The sequence below is a fragment of the Buteo buteo genome, chromosome 8 (genome assembly GCF_964188355.1).
Source record: "Buteo buteo chromosome 8, bButBut1.hap1.1, whole genome shotgun sequence".
Taxonomy (NCBI): Eukaryota; Metazoa; Chordata; class Aves; order Accipitriformes; family Accipitridae; genus Buteo; species Buteo buteo.
In genome coordinates, this window is record NC_134178.1 from 29,939,419 (window position 1) to 29,959,116 (window position 19,698).

Here is a 19,698-nt window from a genome sequence, read left to right on the forward strand (position 1 = left end):
GGGGATGGGATTTTTAGGCTGGAATCATTTGATATGTGTTTGAGCACTTGTAACAGGGATAGAAAATGAGGAAACAGAATCATTCTTTCCAGCCACTGTGAAATTTGAGGAAATTGCTGAAAGTGAAGCAGCGCCTCATCAAACATAATTAAAAAGAAGAATTTAACAGCAGAGCTAACACACATGGCACAGCATAGATTCTGTCATCCAGAAAAGATGACAGGATGAACATAGATATTCAAGACATGTAAAGATTGAAAATCAGTCTAAGCAATGTCAATACTTGAAGAGAACTGCTGATACAGTTGGTGTAACAGCAAGGCAACTAATCTGAAAAGGTGTTATTTTAAAAATTATATTTTAAAATCTGATGTAATAACTTTGCCTTTCTTTCAGCTGATATGTAATTGAAGCCAAGCTAGCAATCTGATGATTTGACTCTTAAACTAATTTGCTCTTCTCCACAGTTCCTAAAAGGGATGATTTTTTTAAAAAGAAGGTGGGGAAGCAACAAAGAAGATGTGTGAGAAAGAACAGTAAAGAAAAAAAAAAGGAGAGGAAAGTTCTGAGCACATTCATTTCAGTTTAGTTTTCTAGGTCTTCTGAAGAGCACATTGCCATTTCTCAAAGGTTAGAAATAAAATAACCTAACCAGTTTGCAGTGGCATCAGCAGAAGTTACATTAGCTTTGTGCACTGTAAAAGGTGAAATGATAAATCTGAGAAAATAGATATGAAATTATATGCTAATGCAGCTGACATTAAAGGTTAGGAGTTCATCTGTCTAGCACCAGTAAATCCAATTGTGTTACAGTGTATTGGACATGGTGCAAAAGAATATAAATGATGCATTGAGTTCAGAGTTGCACCAAAGGGGAAAAAGCCATTCTAAAATTGTAGCTCCATTGCTATTACTCAAAAAAGGAATCATCATCTGGTGAAGAAATACTGTTTGATAGAGTAAGTGTTAGTCATGAGGGAGACTGAATGTGAAGCACTGAGTACCATACCTTTCACTTTAGTGATCTGTCTCTCATATATGCACCAAATTAACAAAGCCAGCTGCGGTTTAGCATTTTGGTGATGTTTCTGGAAAATTATTAAAAGCAAAAATATCAGAGAAGCTAAATACATAATTTAAAAAAAATCACTTATTTTTTCAACAAAATTTGTTACATACTCTTTCAACAATATTATGTAAAAATTATTTTTAGTTTCAGGAATATTTTTTTAAATGGATTTTCTTTTTTTTTTTTTCCTAGAAAAATTTGGCTTCAAAAATAAATAAAATAATGCCAGTTTGTTTTGTTGCAACAGATTAAGACATTTTGAATTTGTTTATATATCTTTAGTACGCACAAAAATTTCAGAGAGGCACTGAACATTTTGTCTTGGTAAGCCTCTAAAATGAAGATAAGATTTTTTTAGATAACAAGTCCATTTCATTTCAGAACTCTATTTTAAATGTAAGCAAAAATTATATTTGCCTTCTAAAAACAGCAGAACTGTCTTTTAAAAAGATGGATGTTTCTACATGGATGTTACAAGTATGTGCTTTTGTAAATCATAGAATCATTTAGGTTGGAAAAAACCTTCAAGATCATCGAGTCTAACCATCAACTATGACCACTAAACCATGTCCTGAAGTGCCTTGTCTATGTGCTTTTTGAATACCTCCAGGGATTCAACCACTTCCCTGGGCAGCCTGTTCCAGTGCCTGACAACCCTTTCAGTAAAGAAATTTTTCCTAATATCCAATATAAACCACCCCTGCCACAACTTGAGGCCATTTCCTCTTGTCCTATCACTAGTTACTTGATAAAAGAGACCAGCACCCAACTCACTACAACCTCCTTTCAGGTAGTTGTAGAAAGCAATAAGGTCTCCCCTCAGCCTCCTTTTCTCCAGACTAAACAGCAATGAACAATGAATGATAGACATTCTATCATTTCTATTTATTATTTTCACTATCAAACATCTACACTTATGAGATATAAAGTAGTATTAGTTAATACAAGCATACCTGTATGTGCACCTAACTGGCAGAGTCATAGATGTGGGCCCATAGTTGACCCTTAGATTTCATATGGCCCAGCCTCTGTTCAAAGGTTAGATCAGGTTGCTAAAGGTCTTCTCCAATTCAATTTTGAAAAATCTCCAAGGACAGAGATTCCATAGTCTGTCTGGGCTAGATGTTTCAGTATTTGAAAGCCCTTATTATGGAGAATTTTTCTTATATGTAGGTATTTCGTGATATAGCAATCAGAAGTTGCCTTGGTGTAACTTGTGTTCATTGCCACTCAACTTTTGCTGTACAACTCTGAGAGGACTCTGGCTTTTTCTTCTCTATGACCATGCATTAGGTACTTGAAGGCAGCAGTTTGATCTGATTGTAGTCTTCTCTTCCTGAGGTTGAACAAACCCAACTATCTTAAGCTGACCTTGTACATAGTATGCTCCCTCCACTGACCACCTCTATGGCTTCCGGCTGAACCTGCTCAGGTTTGTCGACACCTTTCTTCTACCAGAAAGCCCCAAACTGGGCCTGGTACTCTAAGTACAGCCACACAAGTGCTGAATAGAGAAGAATCACTTCCCTTGACTTGCTGGATATGCTATTATTAACACAGGACAGTCGTTTTTTAGCTTTCAACCCTGTAAAGGAACACTTGACTAACGTTCAACCTGTCCTCAAGACCCCCATTTCCTCTTCTATAAAGCTACTTTCTATCTAGTCACCCCCCAACCTGTTTCATTATAGTGATTTCCAGAGAAAGTGCCTCTGTAATAGATAAGGGGGTATTTAGGAGAGAGAGGAGTAGCAAGAAAATAAATAAAATAATGGACTACAGTAGACATGTTTAAAAATTCTGTAAAAACCCTGGGTAAATATTCTGAATACTAGCATATGGTAACATACCTAGTACCTGATCTCCACTGCTCTTACATCCTGGTGGGCTTACATTCAGTTAGCATATATTGCAATCACACCTTCATTTTGCTATGAATAAACATCTAAGAAGATACAGCTGATAAAAGTGGACAAGCTAAGTATTTCTGTTGATGAGGATGTCAACAGTTTAGAGAATAGTATCACCATCCTTTTTACAGACATAATTATCTCTAAGAGTTGAACTCTTCCAAACAATAGATGTCCAGAGAAAGGCTTCTAAACATCCGTTTAGGAAATTAACTGCTTTTGTTTTTCTAAAGGATTAAGCATCCACAACCTCTCACTGAAATTAAACTTGTTGATGTTTTCAGGAGCTGTCTGTCCTCCACTTGAAGTCAGTAAGCAAAGGGATGTGTACATTACTTATAAGCAGAAGGCTATCTATGGAGGTGCTTATTATTAAAATTGGAAACCTAATTCTGGGAACAAAATCTCATGTGTTTGCTTTAAATATTAGTGAAGACATTTGTTGTTTGATTATAATAACTTTGCTTTAGCCCTGGTCAATATTTGTGTCACCTCCTGTTCCCTAAATACTAATAGTCACCGTGGCAGAAATTGAAATCTCTTAAAGGTTAGCAACCAACAGGCATAAAATGCTTGTATGCAAGAAATAATTATTTCTTACGGAAAAATGGAAATCATATAACTACATGGTGTCTTCATCTATCTGGAGACAACAAAAAAAGACCATCTTTCTGATTTCAGAGGTATTTTTATTATAAAAAGCTGTAGCTTAAGCCATTTAAGACTTGCTTTCTAAAATTGATATTTCATGGAAATTTTATTTGGGTCATCTTTTTCTCTAATGGGATTTAGTATAATTTGTAATACTGAGACCTCTCACTTTTTCTTTTTGTAGGACACAGAAGACATGCAATCTCAGTGTAATTTAATATATATGCTTATATATGTCTTTTAAAGCTTTCATTGTAACAAATCAATATAATGAGCTTCCTATTTTTCTGAAATAATAAATGAAAATCAATAAGTATTATAAGTGGTTGGGAACCAAGAAAAACAATTCTAAAGTATGTGTAAGAAGATCTCATGTTGCAGCTAATATATTAAAATTTTAAAAATAAATGCTCAGTCTTTTGGATCTTCAGTTCTGATCTAACATGTATGTCCTACAACAAAACTTTCTGAATTTGAACCTTAACCTTGAGCTGTGTTGAATACTCCTTAAGCACAGCTGTAAGCTCCCACACTCTAGTATCTGGGCTGAAAACTGTGAAAGAGATTTTTAACTGAATCTGCACAAAAGCAGTGGGCCAATTTAGTGTGATATAAAGCAGTAAGTGGAAGGTCTCTGAAGTAATTTTATTTCCAGTCTTCTTGGGACTTATCTGTAGATTCCAGTAAATACTATGACATGCTCTATCTACAGTTGTTCATCACCATTGATAGCTATAATTTGGTTTAGTTTAATTCATAAATTAGCATAATTGTAGCCAAACAACAGAATAAGCAATGAATAAAGTAAGCACAGGATTAATGTGACTACATGCATGCAACCCTTAGTTCACATGGCTTCGGTAATATCCATGTATTGCATTACTATAAAAGATTTATAAGCTTGGACTTAGAAAATTTAAAATTTAGTGACACTGTGAATACGTAAGGGAAGCGAGGGTGGGAGGAGACCACATTTTTTCTAATGAACTGCAGAGAAAGTTCATATAAAATTTGGACCTAAACATATAAGAGATAAGGATTAAAGGAATTTCTGTTTGAGTGCAGTATCACGTAACCAATTTTAAAATTTTCTTTTTCAATATATATCTCCTGATCTGACAATCAGACCAAACTGGGGAATAACTACAGTTTAATTACTTTTGTTTTAAAGAGATCAATACAGATATGAAAGACATGTTTTGTCAACAAGTGTGATAGATAATTTAGCTGTCTAATGCTGGACTACTTTTCCTATAAATATTGGAGATAAAACTGTTTGTTTATTCCTTCTTTCAGATGTGAAATACTTAAAAGAAGAAGATGCGAATCGTAAAACATTCACAGTCAGCAGCACGCTGGATTTCCTAGCAGATCGCAGTGATGATGGTGCAGTTGTAAGTTGCAGAGTAGATCATGAGTCCCTAAACTCTACACCTCAGATAGCAATGCAGGTTCTAGAAATACACTGTAAGTAATACATGTTATATAAGCTTGCTTTTATAGTTTTGCTTTGTTTCAGAGTTTCTATTGTGGGAAAATTATAAAAATCTCTGGTATTGTGCAGATAGATAACATCTTCCTTTTACCAGCTTCTCTGGTTTGCATTTGGTTGGTTGGTTGTGTTTTGTTTTGTTTTGTTTTGCTTTGCTTTGCTTTGTTTTGTTTTTGCAGGAGTAACTCTAAAAAGTTTAGTGAGAGCTTTACCAGTGAAAACACTATGGGACTGAGTTCCTGGTTTGCTTTGAGAAACGGTAGGGAGGAAATGCATTTGTCTTTTTTGTTTATCATTGTAGCAATATGAAAGAGTTCTTAAAAATCGAGATCATAGTAGTTCACAATTTTCCTTGAAAGTATCTAGAAACTTGAAACAAGGGCATGAAGAAGCAAACTGCAGACTGCCTTGATAACTTTGAGTCCTGCTAATGAAACTCAGTGAAATGCGGTTAGTAACACACATCCAGGAGGAAAAGCCCTTTAGAATTTATTTTTAGGCCTTGTCTCTACAGGATGTTACTCTAGATAATCCAAACTTCAGTTGTTTTGTATCTCTGTATATTGGCTTATTTTTTCCAACAGGATTTCTGGAAACTTGATGTTTTCCACAATGCATTGTTTCAAAGTTGAACCATCCTGCCTATGTATCTGTGTGCCATACTCTGAAGTCTGTTGTCCTTTGAGTCCATTTTTTTTCACTTATAAACTGTAAGACACTCAGGAGAACACCTTTTTGCCATCAGATGATATTTTCATATTCACTTTCATTATACCCACCATTCTTTGGGGTACAGCTATTTGGATTTCTGCAGAACACCTGTACTTCTGATTGCCAGCTAGCTTTATGTTACTGCCCCCTCAGACTACCAACTTATCAAAAGCCACAATGCACAAGTAATTATTCTCTATCATTCCTGCTTCCTCCATTAATTTTCCACCAATCAATTTAGTGCTTTCCAGCACTAGCATAGAGTCATTATAAATAGAAAGGTAAGTGAGAAATGTGCCAAAAGAAGCTCAAGTTTAGAAGAGAGGGTGGAAATACCATTTAAAACCATTGAGAAAGCAGTATTTTTTTATTGGTGACAAGGAGACTAAGAACAGGCTATTATTGTCCTTTTCCTTACCACCTGCATCTCCATGGTCAACATACTCAGAAGTCTTACGCTGGGCAAGTTTCTAAAGAAAATTTTATAAAAGAGAAGGAGATTCAGGGAACTGATGGTGTGGTTCAGCAGAGAGCCTTGAAGGAAAAGGAGGAGAAGGATGATTTACTAGAGCAATCCCAAAGACTCTAAATGGAGTACATCGCCCTGGAACTGGGGCCCTTGTTTTTATTCTCCTGGTATTACTTACATCGTTGTGGGTATTACTGCAGTCACTGGAAGCTGCTGACATTTTTCCATCAATCCATAAGACTTCAAACACATAAGAGACATCCTATTTGTATTAATGAGACGCGTGCTCAAAGGACCCAATGTGAGCTGACCCAATATATCCTCAATGCCACCTGACAGCAGTTCAAAAATAGTGCTGACAAAACAGATGAATTATGGGACCTCATGAGAAAAGTCAGGAGAATTTGTTAATCTGATGTCCTGTAGGCTCCAAAATCACAACCAAATAGTGTGGCATTGCTCCGTAGGGTACGTGTTCTGAACGTCCCAGGGGTATTTCAGATCAGCAGAGAGCTATGGGAGAATAATAAGCAAGTATCTTAAAATGGTCAAACAGAACAGCACAGATGAGCACCAGTTTGGCAGAGAATGGGTGCACAATGATTGGGCATCACCCACTAGAACTACATTTGGTTTTTAAACACCTTCCTAAAATAAGAAGAATTTTTTCTGTGGTACATGGATGCTCCTTACAAATTATCCATGTATCATCACAGGTTAGAAAAAAAGGGCAATAATAAATTGTCTAGCCATTTCTGTCCTGTATAATTACGCTTGAAAGTAAAAAAGTCTTCTTTGTTTCAAACAACTAGCCCCTAACAATGGAAAAAACATTTGTGGCTTCATCAAAACAAAAAAAAAAAAAAGCAAAGAAAAGGAAAACAACAGAACAGTAGGTATTATAGGATTGTGTTTGCCTCCAGTGGATGCAGTGGATGGTAGAGAAAAAGGAAAGCAATGCAACGGTTGGAATGACAGGTTTTTATTTATGCCTAGTGAAAGATAGAATAAAATTAAATCTGTCCTAGACGATGAGACTATATGAAAAAGATATTCGTAATGAGTCCGTGGAGAGATGTAGATAGACGTGCTTATGAGTCCACACAGCTGCTTTTATCATCAGCTTTAATAGGAAGTAAACTTAAAAAATGAAAGCCAGTAATGCCATCAGCAGTGATATCAATATGGAATATACTTTATTCCCTCTTCTTCCCCTTACACAAATATTAGGTTTTATTAGTGTGATAGAGCAATCAAATCAGCTTTCCCCAGTAGTATTATAGTACATGAAATGAGGCTGAGGACTAAAGTTTTGTCGTGGTTTAACCCCAGCCAGCAACTAAGCACCACGCAGCCGCTCACTCACTCCCCCCCACCCAGTGGGATGGGGAGAAAATTAGGAAAGGAAGCAAAACCCGTGAGTTGAGATAAGAACTGTTTAATAGAACAGAAAAGAAGAAACTAATAATGATAATGATAACTAATAAAATGACAACAGTAATAATAAAAGGATTGGAATGTACAAATGATGCAGAATGGAATTGCTCACCACCTGCCAATCGACACCCAGTTAGTCCCCGAGTGGCGATCCCTCTGCCCCCACTCCCCCCAGTTTCTATACTAGATGGGACGTCCCATGGTATGGAATACCCCGTTGGGCATTTTGGGTCAGCTGCCCTGGCTGTGTCCTATCTCAACTTCTTGTGTCCCTCCAGCTTTCTCGCTGGCTGGGCATGAGAAGCTGAAAAATCCTTGACTTTAGTCTAAACACTACTTAGCAACAACTGAAAACATCAGTGTTATCAACATTCTTTCCATACTGAACGCAAAACATAGCACTGTACCAGCTACTAGGAAGACAATCAACTCTATCCCAGCTGAAACCAGGACAACTTTTCAGATAAAAAAGTTTTTATTTTCTTTTGATTTATATATGTGTATGTAATAGAAATAATGTCTGAGTCCTCCTGCTGCTCCTTTCTGGTTTTTTAATGGTTAGGTCCAGAAGTAGAGACTACCTATATTATTTATAGCTTGACCGAAAGAAGGATGTCTTGAAGGACACCATGATCAGTCCTTGTTTTCACAGGGCTTTCCAGATTAATTTTGCAGACTTCAAATATTAAAATAATAAGGATGCTGTTAGGGTAAGCATACGGTACCCCACTCCAGACTGTGGGATAATTAGCTCCCCCAATCTTTTGAGCTTTATTTATCCCTAATTTATGTTATGTCTCACTTCCGCTGAATCCTGTCCATCTGTATCTCATTCTCTGTGCACTGCAAGACAGCCCAATTGCCCAAGTTTTTCAGTCGTGCTGAAAGGTTTGGCCATAATTTAGTTTCTGCTTGGCCAGCAGAGGCTTGTGGTAGCATGGCACTGCTTGCTGAGTTTATTTTTCCTCTGACCCTTACTGTCAACAGTAAACCTAAAATAGACTTGTATCCCCTGTGGATTTACTGTGAAGTTTGCTTGTCAGACTAGCTGCCACTGATTATTAGGAAGTGCTTCTTGTAAGCGATAAATACAAATCTCAAAGGGATGTTTAATTTCATTGTTTACTTCTGCATTCAAGCTAAACTAAGAATGCATTCTTTGTTCCTCTATTAAAGAATCACAGGTGCAGTACTCAATTTTGAAAGCTTCTCAGTACAATATTTGGGAGATTGTATACTATAAGTCCTCATGCACACTCCTAAAAAAACATTTTGAGGGCAAGTACAACTTCTGGCCCACATGTGGGAAGTCAATGAATTCTGTTCATCCCTCCTCAATGTCTCAGACATGTGTTTTTTCCCAGAAGCAGCATCTTCACTTTCCTCCAGGTCTTATCTGAGCAGAAGCCAGCCAACACGTTGCTTCCTACTGAACAAAGTGCCATAAAATTACCCAGTGGTAATTACCTTGCCTTAGTGAAGATTCTCTGACTACAGCAAATTACCCAGCAGACCTCAGTAAAAATTAATTGTGTAAGTCTGCCCCAGAGGCTGCTTTTGAAGCTTTAAAGTGAAATCAAATCATTTGAACTTCAAACCTAATCATTGTGATTCTAAAATGGCAGCTGTGATGTGATCCATGCTAACGGACTCAGTGAGATTTTGCTCAAAAGCTGACCACACTCCCAAATGACAGCACTAATAAGCTAAATATGTGTTATGTAAAGAAATGTCTAGAGAGGCAATTTTGAGTAAATTCTTTATTGGCAGATACAGATGTGCAGTGAATTGTTGGTCTGACAAGTCTATAGCCATCAGCTAACTTCCTTCTACAGGCTATTCCAACACTGTGTAATAGGCTGTTTCTTCATTTGTGCGTTGTTACTAGATTCTTTTGCAATGAACATCCAAACTTGACTTTAAAATTAGGCAGCTATTCCAAGAGAATGATGGAATTATTGCCTGGGAAATAAACTTATTGATTTTGAATTAAATAAACAAAATGCCTCAAATGCCGCAGACTACAGATAAGCAAATCAGCAATGCACTTGTGCGGCCATGTAGAAAATTGAGTGTGTGTGTGTGTCTAACAACAGTGTACTACTGTGATTTCTGGTGTATTAACAAATGGAGGTTTCTCTGACAACAGGCTGGGTTTAGAAGTTCTGCTGATGTAAAGCAGAGTAATTTTATCAAAGAGCTACATTACCTGATGCTCACTAAGAGAGTTTAGCCCATTATTTTTACCTGGCTGGTTTCAAGTTTTTGTTGGAACACAGTTTCTACAATTACACATTCTGAACAAAAATAAATGAAAATGTATGAAATGTGATATATATGTGTGTGTGAATATGTGAAAATATATTAAATATAGTATATATTACAATATACGTTCATATAGTACTATGTGAAATAAGGCATTATAAAAAAAAAGGCAAGAAAAAGGTCATATGTAGTTGACTGTTAGACCCTTTGTCTATAAACAATGCCTAAAACACAGTTGCACATCAGAACAGTGTTTAGAGGAAAAGAAGGTGTCTTCCTTAAATCTTAATGTTTAGTTCTAATGAATCAGTTACATTTAAAATATGTTAAGTGGCTGTTCAGGGTGACTGTCTCAACCATGGACTTGCTGTCTTTTTGTAGCTCAGAAGGGGCAGAAGTGTGCCCATGCAAAAGAACCACCTTTTGAACACGTCTTAGCTATGATAAACTATGAGGGGAGAGGGACAGTTTTCCCTGTTGCCTACATATGGTCCTTCTGTACTGTAAATGGGTAAAATATGTGTCATGTTCATTTTCTTTCAACTGTGTGGCTGAGGCAGACCACTGGTCTTTTTGAAGCTGTTCAACTAAGACCTAAGATTTTAATTTTCTTTTAGTGTGCTGCTTTATTTTACTCACTTTAGTTATTTTGCTCAACTTTGTGCTTAAAAAACTTTTTTGCTCTTGCACTTTGGCATGAGTTATCTCCTTTTTTCCTTGGCCTCAGAATTATTTCTTTTAATTAGATTTTTTTTTTTTTATGGTATGTCTCCCAGAACTCCCCAGGAGTTAGGTGGTACCCATGCTTTAGGAACAAAGACACAGTGCCCTTTTTTGGAAGTAGCTTATACTGTCTAGGCAGAGAACATGTTTTTTCCAAAGTGAAGAAAATATGAGAGTTAGAAGAAATTTCCTTCACTGATGCTGATCTTTTTTGGTTTGAGCAGTCAACAGCATTATTGGTCATTCTCATTTGCTTATGACAATCTCTTCATTACGCTGTGTGACACCCTCAAAGACACACTAGCTAAAAGTAAAATCTGGGAATTATTGGCATGATTACACACTGCCTCCATCTTTGTATGGACAGTCTGGCAAGAGATACACCCCCAGAGTCAGGAAATAGTTTACTGTCTAGGATAATGAGGTGTCACAGCCTTCCAATTTTTCATTTATTTTTTAACAAGGCCCCAAAATACTAAGCCAGCTCAAATAAATATGGATAAACTGTATGTTGAGTCAGGAGTGAAAATAGCTGGAGTGTTTGTAAGAACTGAAACTTGTTCTGGCTTTGCCATGAGAGAAAATGTTTATCTAACTGTATCTTTAGTCAATAAGCTTAATCATGCAATTCTCCTATAACTTCTGATACAGTGGAAAGACCTGGATTTTCCAAGGACATAATTCTCTAGGGCCATAAAAGAAAGAACTTGCTTGAGATTTGCACTTCCAGGGTTTTGCAGTTCTCTGTTTCAAATTAGCACAATTTGCTCTGTTGCTATAACCATTTTATCTTAGAATAATTTGAGTGTTTGGGAACTGTGATACCTCAGAGACCTCTGGAACTTGTGGAAGGTGGCCAATATCTCAAGTTTAAGCCTTCTTTCAAGAGTAACATGATGGCACAGATGCAGCAGCACATTCTCTGGCATGGCCCATTGTATTGCATACTGTTCATAACAAATGGCAAAGAAAATTTACCTTTGAGGAAAAAGAATTGTTTTGTTCCAAACCGAAACACTCCTAATGCTTTTGTTGGCTTTAATGCTTTATTCTTCAGAGTTTGTAGACACAGCTCGGGGAACAAGACACATTTAGGCTATGTGTTCTTTTTTTGAGGAAACAGTCTGCTGTCATCATCGTATAGCTGTCACTAAGTCATTATCCAACTGTCATCTCCTATCAGTCCTTCTGCTAAGCATACCTGGCAAAGCCAGGTATGAATAATAGGTCACAAGAGGGAAACTCAGAACTTTTTTTTTTTTTTTTTTTTTTTGAATGATTTGTCAGGACTGTGGGTGCTGTGAGAACAATGTCTTTGCTTCAGACACCAAAGAGTGCTGGGTTTTGCTCCAGCATTGGCCTGTCTCAGGGATCTTTTTTACATATGTCCTTTATCCTTAGCAATGAAGTATACTTCATATCCTGAGTTAATGGAGGGTAGTAGCTGGTTAGTGTAAGATACCACCGAGCATCTTGATCACCTGGGCTTGGCTATAGCAATATTGTTTTCAGGATATACCTCATCTCTACAGAACAGGAGTCCTGGACCTTGGGTTCTTAGATCTCAGCTTTTCAAGTGGGTTTCTCTATCCACCCTTCATCTCACAACTTAGATGGTCTTACTGATTAAAGCCACTTTTTGTTCCTGCTTAAAAAGCAAGAGGGTTATGTTTTCTGTGTGATGTGCAGACAGGACCTTGGTGTCTCAGAAAACCTCCCTCTCTGATCGTAGACAATCTCTGTAAGCCTAAGCAAGCAGGGATTTCCTTCACTTCAGTGAAAATATGCCAGCTGTTTAAATCCTTTAAAAGCTCATGAGGAAAAGCTAGATGTTTTCTTAAATGGCTACCTGAGTCTGACAGAGGTACCCTCTCTTGTGACTGATGCTCCCATCCTTTAGAGGTCAACTGAGTGGTGTTCCTGCTTTTCTCTTTCAATGAAGATATTCTGCTGGACTGCTGTGACCTTGAGAATGAGAGAATGTCAAGATCTTCCAGTTGACTCCCTGTTACATTGCGAGATAAGTTTACCCTTTATACACATTCAGGTTTCCACCCAAGACTCACTCGTGTTGAGATACTCTTCTGTTGTTTTACTCAAACAGTTTGGTTTGTTTATTCCTGAATCACAGTGTGAATGTTAATATGGACAATAAAGATACCTCATTTCAATACTTTGGTGGCCAGCTTTCCATTCTCTCTCCCTTAAACGAGGGATATTTCCATATTTACCAGTGTAAGATGCAGTTAAAAAAAGAAATAACAAGTAAGCAAATTAAAAGATACAGCTTTAGTACATGTACACCTCTTCATATTGAATGAAAAGTAAGAAGTTATTCTATTTAATTATTTAGCTCAATAATTATGTAAACAGAATGTTAATAAGTAAAATTATCTTGTTTAAGCTTTTCATATTAGTGAATGCTTGAAACAAATGAAACATAAAGGATAGTTACTGTAAACAGTAAAGAATGATATCTCTGAACATGAAAGTTCAGTGCCACAATTTGCATGTTTAAATGAGATCAATTAGGTTAATGATGGATGAAAATAAGAAAACCATGATTTAAATGCAAAATAATTAAAAAACTTGTAGGTCCATTTATTGCCAAACTTTCATCTTTCAAAGGGAATATCGGGTTCAAAGGGTTAATGTACAATCCTGACCTTTCCCACCTGGAGACTTATGTTCAAATATGCTTTACAAGTGAAATATAATCTAATATAATTTATTCCTCTCTAAAATATTTTGTAGGAAAAGCCACAGAGTGGCTTGTCTATTCTGCATAGAAACTTTAAAATATGGTGTGGGCAGGTTATTCCATTTCCTTGTCATGTGTTTAAGAGAGGGCTCAAGGTTTCAAAGGAAGTTTGGGAGGGAACATTTAATAATATGAAAAGTGGGATGTTCAGGAAATAAACATAAAATAAATATAATTTCTTTTCAGAGGAGTAAGCTTTTAGGCATAGGATAGAGACAACCTGTGGTAAAAGGACTGAAAAGACAGAGGGCATGGCTACACTGGGAAATGGAGCACAGTGAGGTTGTCCCTAAACCTGTTCCAAATACGTTTGAACTGCACAGTACTTTGCCATGTGGAGACACAAGCTTCGGTCAGTGTGGTGACGTTTCAAAATTAATGAGCACTGGTGGGCTAACAACTGTGTCCTCTCTGGAGGGGAGGCTAGGGACACAGCCTTACAGAGCTCACTGTAGGTTTTTGAGGTCACATAGTTAATTTGGTCACGACTGGCCACATGCCATTGTCATCAGTAGAAATCCCCACAGTGAGTCAGTCAAGCCACTGTAGGATATTCTTAGGTGGACACAAGAAAGAGAACAAGTTAGTTCATCTACCTGAAAAGACCAGAAAACTAGTGTAATGATGTAAAAAAGGCAGTGCAGCTGATTTCCTGTAATGGTAAACCTTTCCCTGCGTAAGGAAGTAAGTTCCAGAAATAATGGTCTCTTACAGACAGCCCAGTAGCAGTATCCCCAAGACTGACTCACTGACTGATTTTTGAAGCTCCTAATCTAAGTACCAATCAGTTACTATAAAAGGGATTAAAAAAATAATTTCTCTGCATTGTATTTGATAAGATGAATGCCTACATGGATATAATGTGAATATATTAGATGATCTATGTTAGTGATAAGTAGTGGAAGGTTGAATTTACAGAAAAACTAGAAAGCACGTTTTTAAATATACTTGTTATAACTACTTTATATCAGGTAGCACTAACAGGACAAGAAAGACTGAGTGGCTGAATGACAGTCCAGTGTCTGAGAAGTTCCACATCAGGTCCCAGTTGGAGCAAGAATTTTTCAGGTACATGACTAAGATCCATTAAGCTCCATGCTGCCTTCAAAAATATGGTTAAGATATCTTTTTTCACCTTTTCCTAGCCTAGACTTGTTATTTCAAGTGGGATCATCTTGGAAGGAGACTGAAAATTACAGAATCTGTATAGTTTACACCCCAAGTTACAACTCTGGTCACCTTCAGCCAGTCAGCCTAATGACAGAAGGACAGAGCTGTTCCAGGCTTTCCCTGCAGTTTAGGTGGCTGTTTATTTCCAAAACTAAAGACTAGCAAGCAGGTGAGATAGTTTGGAGGATATATAGAGATTGTTAGTAGGACCTCCCAAGGAATAAAAGTTTGCCCTTCATGAAAGCTTGGTATATATTTATAAGAAACAAGTAAAATTTTCATGCCCTGATACTACTGCTTAATTATTTTTATATAGATTAAACTTTTATAGTGTCCAATACCTGATATGAATGTCAGAGAAAGGCTTGAAGGGGTATTTGGGTATGCTGAGCATCCAGAGCTCTTATTTACTTCTTCAACAGTTTTGGATGTGCTGCAATTCTCAAGCCATATTCAAGATAATTTAAGTCAGATATAACAGAAAACTGAAGGTCTTAAGCAAAAGAAACTGAGGACACAGAAGATAAAATTACATTGACTGATCATGCGCCGACTCAGAGTTAGGAGTTTCTTGATAATACCTGATTTAGGCAGAAGGGGTTTTTTTCTCTTGCTTTTTTTCTTTACTCCTCTTAGGTGACATGGCAAAAATGACATAAAATATAAGTAAGTTGGAGAGAGTACAGTGTAAAGCAACGGAGATGTTAAATGGAACACAGAGGTTTACATATCTGCAGAGACTGGCAAAATGGAGATTGTTTAGTCTGAAGAAGTGGCATGACAGAAATAATTAAGAAAGATAAAAGTTGTAAAACTAAGCTTCATCACTTGCATTCACTGAAGAAAACAGAACTGAGTTGCCAAAGAAAATATTATTACTACCATATCATTCATGTGTGTATGGGACCTAATGGATAACTAAGAAACCAGTGACCCATTCTGCAAAAGCATGTAAAGGGGAATAGCTGTATCTGGTGCTATCTTCATGAAGTGTCGCACATTTAGAACTGTGGTGACAGTGCCAATCTGTCTACCACTTAATTCAGCAGGGTCTACCAATATATCCAATGCTATGCTCGCATCTATCTCTGCCAGTTTTAAGACCAAGCACAAAGTATGTAAGAATGATCAATGAACACGTTACATGACAAAGGAAGGGTAGGGTTTTAACACATTTAAATGGAGCACAGAGGAACTGTGGAGATTTGGTAGTGTACCTCCATCTTCTCTTTTACCTTCCCAAAACCCCAAGCCACACATTGTGTACTAACACATTTTAATTACTTTTTTTTTTTTTTAGCAATTGTGGGGAAGGAGTCTGGTATGACTGACAGGTGAGATGTTGAAACAGGTACTATGAATATTTTTAACAAAGTACCAGATAATCAGTGTTCACAGAATTAGTAACCTAAAGGGTTTCCTGCAAGGTTGGTGCTTGAATTCAGGCACTCAGGAATTATGAGTGTCAGTAGGGAATATTTCACTGATCAAGCTTTCTTTCCCCTCACACTGGCATTTGACTTGTTGTTTTGCATCCAGGAGAGTGTTTTTACACTCTTCTGGTACAAACTTTTATTACTTTTTTCTTCAACGAACATCGTTTTAAGCTGAATTAAAAGAGAAGAGATAAAGGATGACACAATAGTCATCAAAGAATCTCAGATAACAAAGGGACCATAAGCTGTTTCTGGTCCTGCTTGACTGTAAAGTAGTTTTTAAAGGAATGTAAAAGGAAGATATAGGAATATCCATGCAGATATGATACCAAGTATTCACTTTTATCAAAGCTTAGTATTTAAAAAATATTATAATGCTTAACTTTACAGTAGTGTTGAATACATTTATTGAAATGAAATACCATTGCCTGGACACAATCATTTGATACAGATTGTCTCACCCACAAACACTAATAATAAAATAATTAGTCAGATACTGTGTTTTTCTCTCATCTGCTTAAGCAGTGAGTCATTCATTATATTCTGAAGCAGAGCATCAAACTTATTGTATCTCCCAGGGTAATTTGATGAAGTTTACCAATGCAGACTTGCTTTGTGAGTGCTTATTCAAAGCAATAGGACACAGCCAGATCCATGCTACTTGTCATTTTAAAAAGAAGCCAAATTCGGGGGAATGCTGATTCACTGCTGTAGGATACATGCAGCTGGTAAGTGTAAAAGCTATTAAAAATGGTGAGCACTTTCACAGAGCTGATTAGAGTATGCCTCTCTCTTCTTTCAGATCTCATTTGGGATATCCAATTTGATGTTTATTTTTGTACATACTAGAGTGGTTTGACCTTGTAATTTACTTTAAAAGTATTTTTTTCCTAAGTTTAATTACTTGGGTCTTTTAGAAATAGTAATAAAATTGTGTAGGAACACAGAATTTTCAAGGAGTTTTGTAATGGCTATCCATATATGAAAATTATGATCTCATGGTTTCTGGAAAAAAAAAAAGATACCTTAAACTGTCCTATACTTACTCCACTGCTAATTAAACTGGAAAGTAGATACATCATCATTTTCAGATGTATCTGCTTATTTTATCTTTGCATCTGGAAATGATGGAAAGGTTCCAAGGAAATAAGAGAGAAAAAGCAGGATGAAAAATGAAGAAAGCTGTGACATAAATAGATTTTACAAACATCCTTTTTGAAGAAACAGACAAAAATAAGTAGAAAATAAATGAATTAGTCTCTCAGGAAATACTTTAAAAATCTTACCATCTGGCAGTCATTTATTACCAGGTAGCAATAATCTTTTATTATCAGACTGTTAGATTTTTGTAACATTTTTTAAAATGATAGCACCAGAACTGTTGTTGTTCACTTCCACAATAAAATATCACAGAAATTTATGGAAGCTTTTCAATATTCAGAAGGTTTGTGGTCATAAAGTAAAACTATGAAGTAAAGACAAGCTGTTGGTACCTCATAATTTAGCTAAACCTGTAAGAAGAAAATTGTGTTGTAATGAATACATCATACTAATTTGGACTCTGGTACAGAGAGGAAATGGTGTTTAATGTGCAAAAAATTAAACAAACAAACAAAAAATTAATTTCAAATGGCAGAGTAAACCTGAGTATTATAGATCCAGGCAGGAGATGCTGCTGCACACAGTTAAATGCTTATGTCAGAGCTTAGAGTGGTCTGGGAACAGTCAGTGGGCAACAGCAGGAATGTGAGGGGCTAATACATTTCTATCCCTTTTGGTGTCAAAGGAAAATTTATAAGTTTTCCTGGGCAGTGGCAATTGCTGGCTATGCAGACAGCTTGAAACAATAACCCTCAGTGAGAGAAACATACCTGTCCACCTGAGAAGGATAGTAGTATTATGATCCATTGCTGCTGGAACTCGTTAGAAACAATGCATCAAGTTATGGCAAGAGAAGAGTGCAGTGAGCCTCACCAATCAACCAAAGCAGAATTTCATATATTTCAACAAGGCACAGCCTGCTTGCTGAGAAGATGAGAATCCTCCTGTTATTCCTAGAAATCCCAACAAAATTTCCTTTAGAGAAGAAGAGAAACCTCATTCCAGTGCCTCTGCCAAATGATCTGGCAGCCATGACATGGATGTTATATCATAGGTAGGGTCTATGTGTTTTGTTCTTTGGGCTGCCTGGAGCTTGAGTGAGTGTTTTCTGAACTGGCGAGTAGTTAATAAGATATGTTCCTTGTGTTGCTTATGGTCCATGAAGGTAAAAGCTGGGATTCATGGGAAGCTCACTGATCACAGTGGGAAGAATTGCTCTGTCATACAAGCATAGCTCTCTTCCTGAATGGATCCAATGGCATATTTCATATTATTGGATCCAGCGTGGAATGACATTGTTAAACAAAGCCTTTTGTTACTAGCAGTACTTTTAAGGCTTTTTAAATCATTTTGTACAGAAGAAAACTTCTGTCACAAAACATAATTAAAAACATCTAGTCATCATCCTAAATGATTAAATAAGAAGGCAGTATCAATGTTTTTGGAAGGAGGGATTTGAATAACACTTGTAGCACATCCTGATGTATTATGAGCACTCGCTTTCTCTGACAAACCCAGCAAGTGGGGTATTTGTGCCTCCCTGTATTGGTGTCTTTCCTATTACTGTTAACATAATTTGCGCTCAAACAATAAGTCCGACAAGGATCACAGACTTCATTACAGGAAACTCGGCTTCTTACTGCAGTTGGAGAGATGTTCATAACATAAACTACAGAGAGAGAATCACCTTCAAAGAAAACATGCATCAGAATCAAAGTATTCCAGTGGAGGCCTAGGGTCAAATGATGTTAATGAGCTGTTTTCAATTATTTAGAACATGATTAGGGACAGGATTGTATTTGCCCTGATTTTGAAATAGGCACCTGACAATTTGGTTGCATGGAAACTAATCAGATGGGAGGGCATTGTTTTGGAAGTTTAATAATGTTTGTTGTAATATTATATTATATAGAGGTATACATTTTTATTTGCAACAGGCAACCATATTTGAACAGCTGTGCCTCCCTTTCTTTCTTCCATTTTCAGTAGGTCTAGCTCTTTTGGTACTGTTTTGAACTTGGAAAAAGCAGGACATTGTGAAAGATAAAAAAAAGCACAGAATCCCTCGTGTTTTAAGAAAGAGAGATTTAGACAGCACATATCATACTGATGTGTGCCATACATAGAGGAAAGAACCTCACCAATGGATTTTTCTTTTTGAACCCCGAAGACTCATAACTAAAATAATTCAAGAGATTAATCTTTCTCTGTACAACTTATGTATATATTGAACCTTATATGTTACTGTCACCAAATGGGACATTTTTTCTGTGCCAGGTCTTTTAATACCCTACAGACCAGAAAGAATACATTCTGTGATGAAGGGACAACCATGGAAGCCAAGAGAAATGTGATTTCTTCTTGACACTGTCACCCATTTCCTTTAAATGATGTGAGCCAACCTTCCCAAAACTCTTAAGTTGAGACCAATAGTACTTTATGTATTGATTGTTACTTAGACAGCAAATAACTTGTTTTATATTTATTATTGGACTGTTTTGAT

General features: G+C 36.7%; 1 protein-coding gene across 1 annotated transcript in view; it reads left to right on the forward strand.

Annotated features, from left to right (window-relative positions):
• CADM2 (cell adhesion molecule 2) overlaps positions 1-19,698 on the forward strand; it is a 679,799-nt gene that overhangs the window by 558,054 nt on the left and 102,047 nt on the right. The window contains exon 5 of the mRNA XM_075033947.1: positions 4,927-5,097. Within this exon, the coding sequence (XP_074890048.1) occupies positions 4,927-5,097 (171 nt within the window). The remainder of the gene's footprint in view (positions 1-4,926; positions 5,098-19,698) is intronic.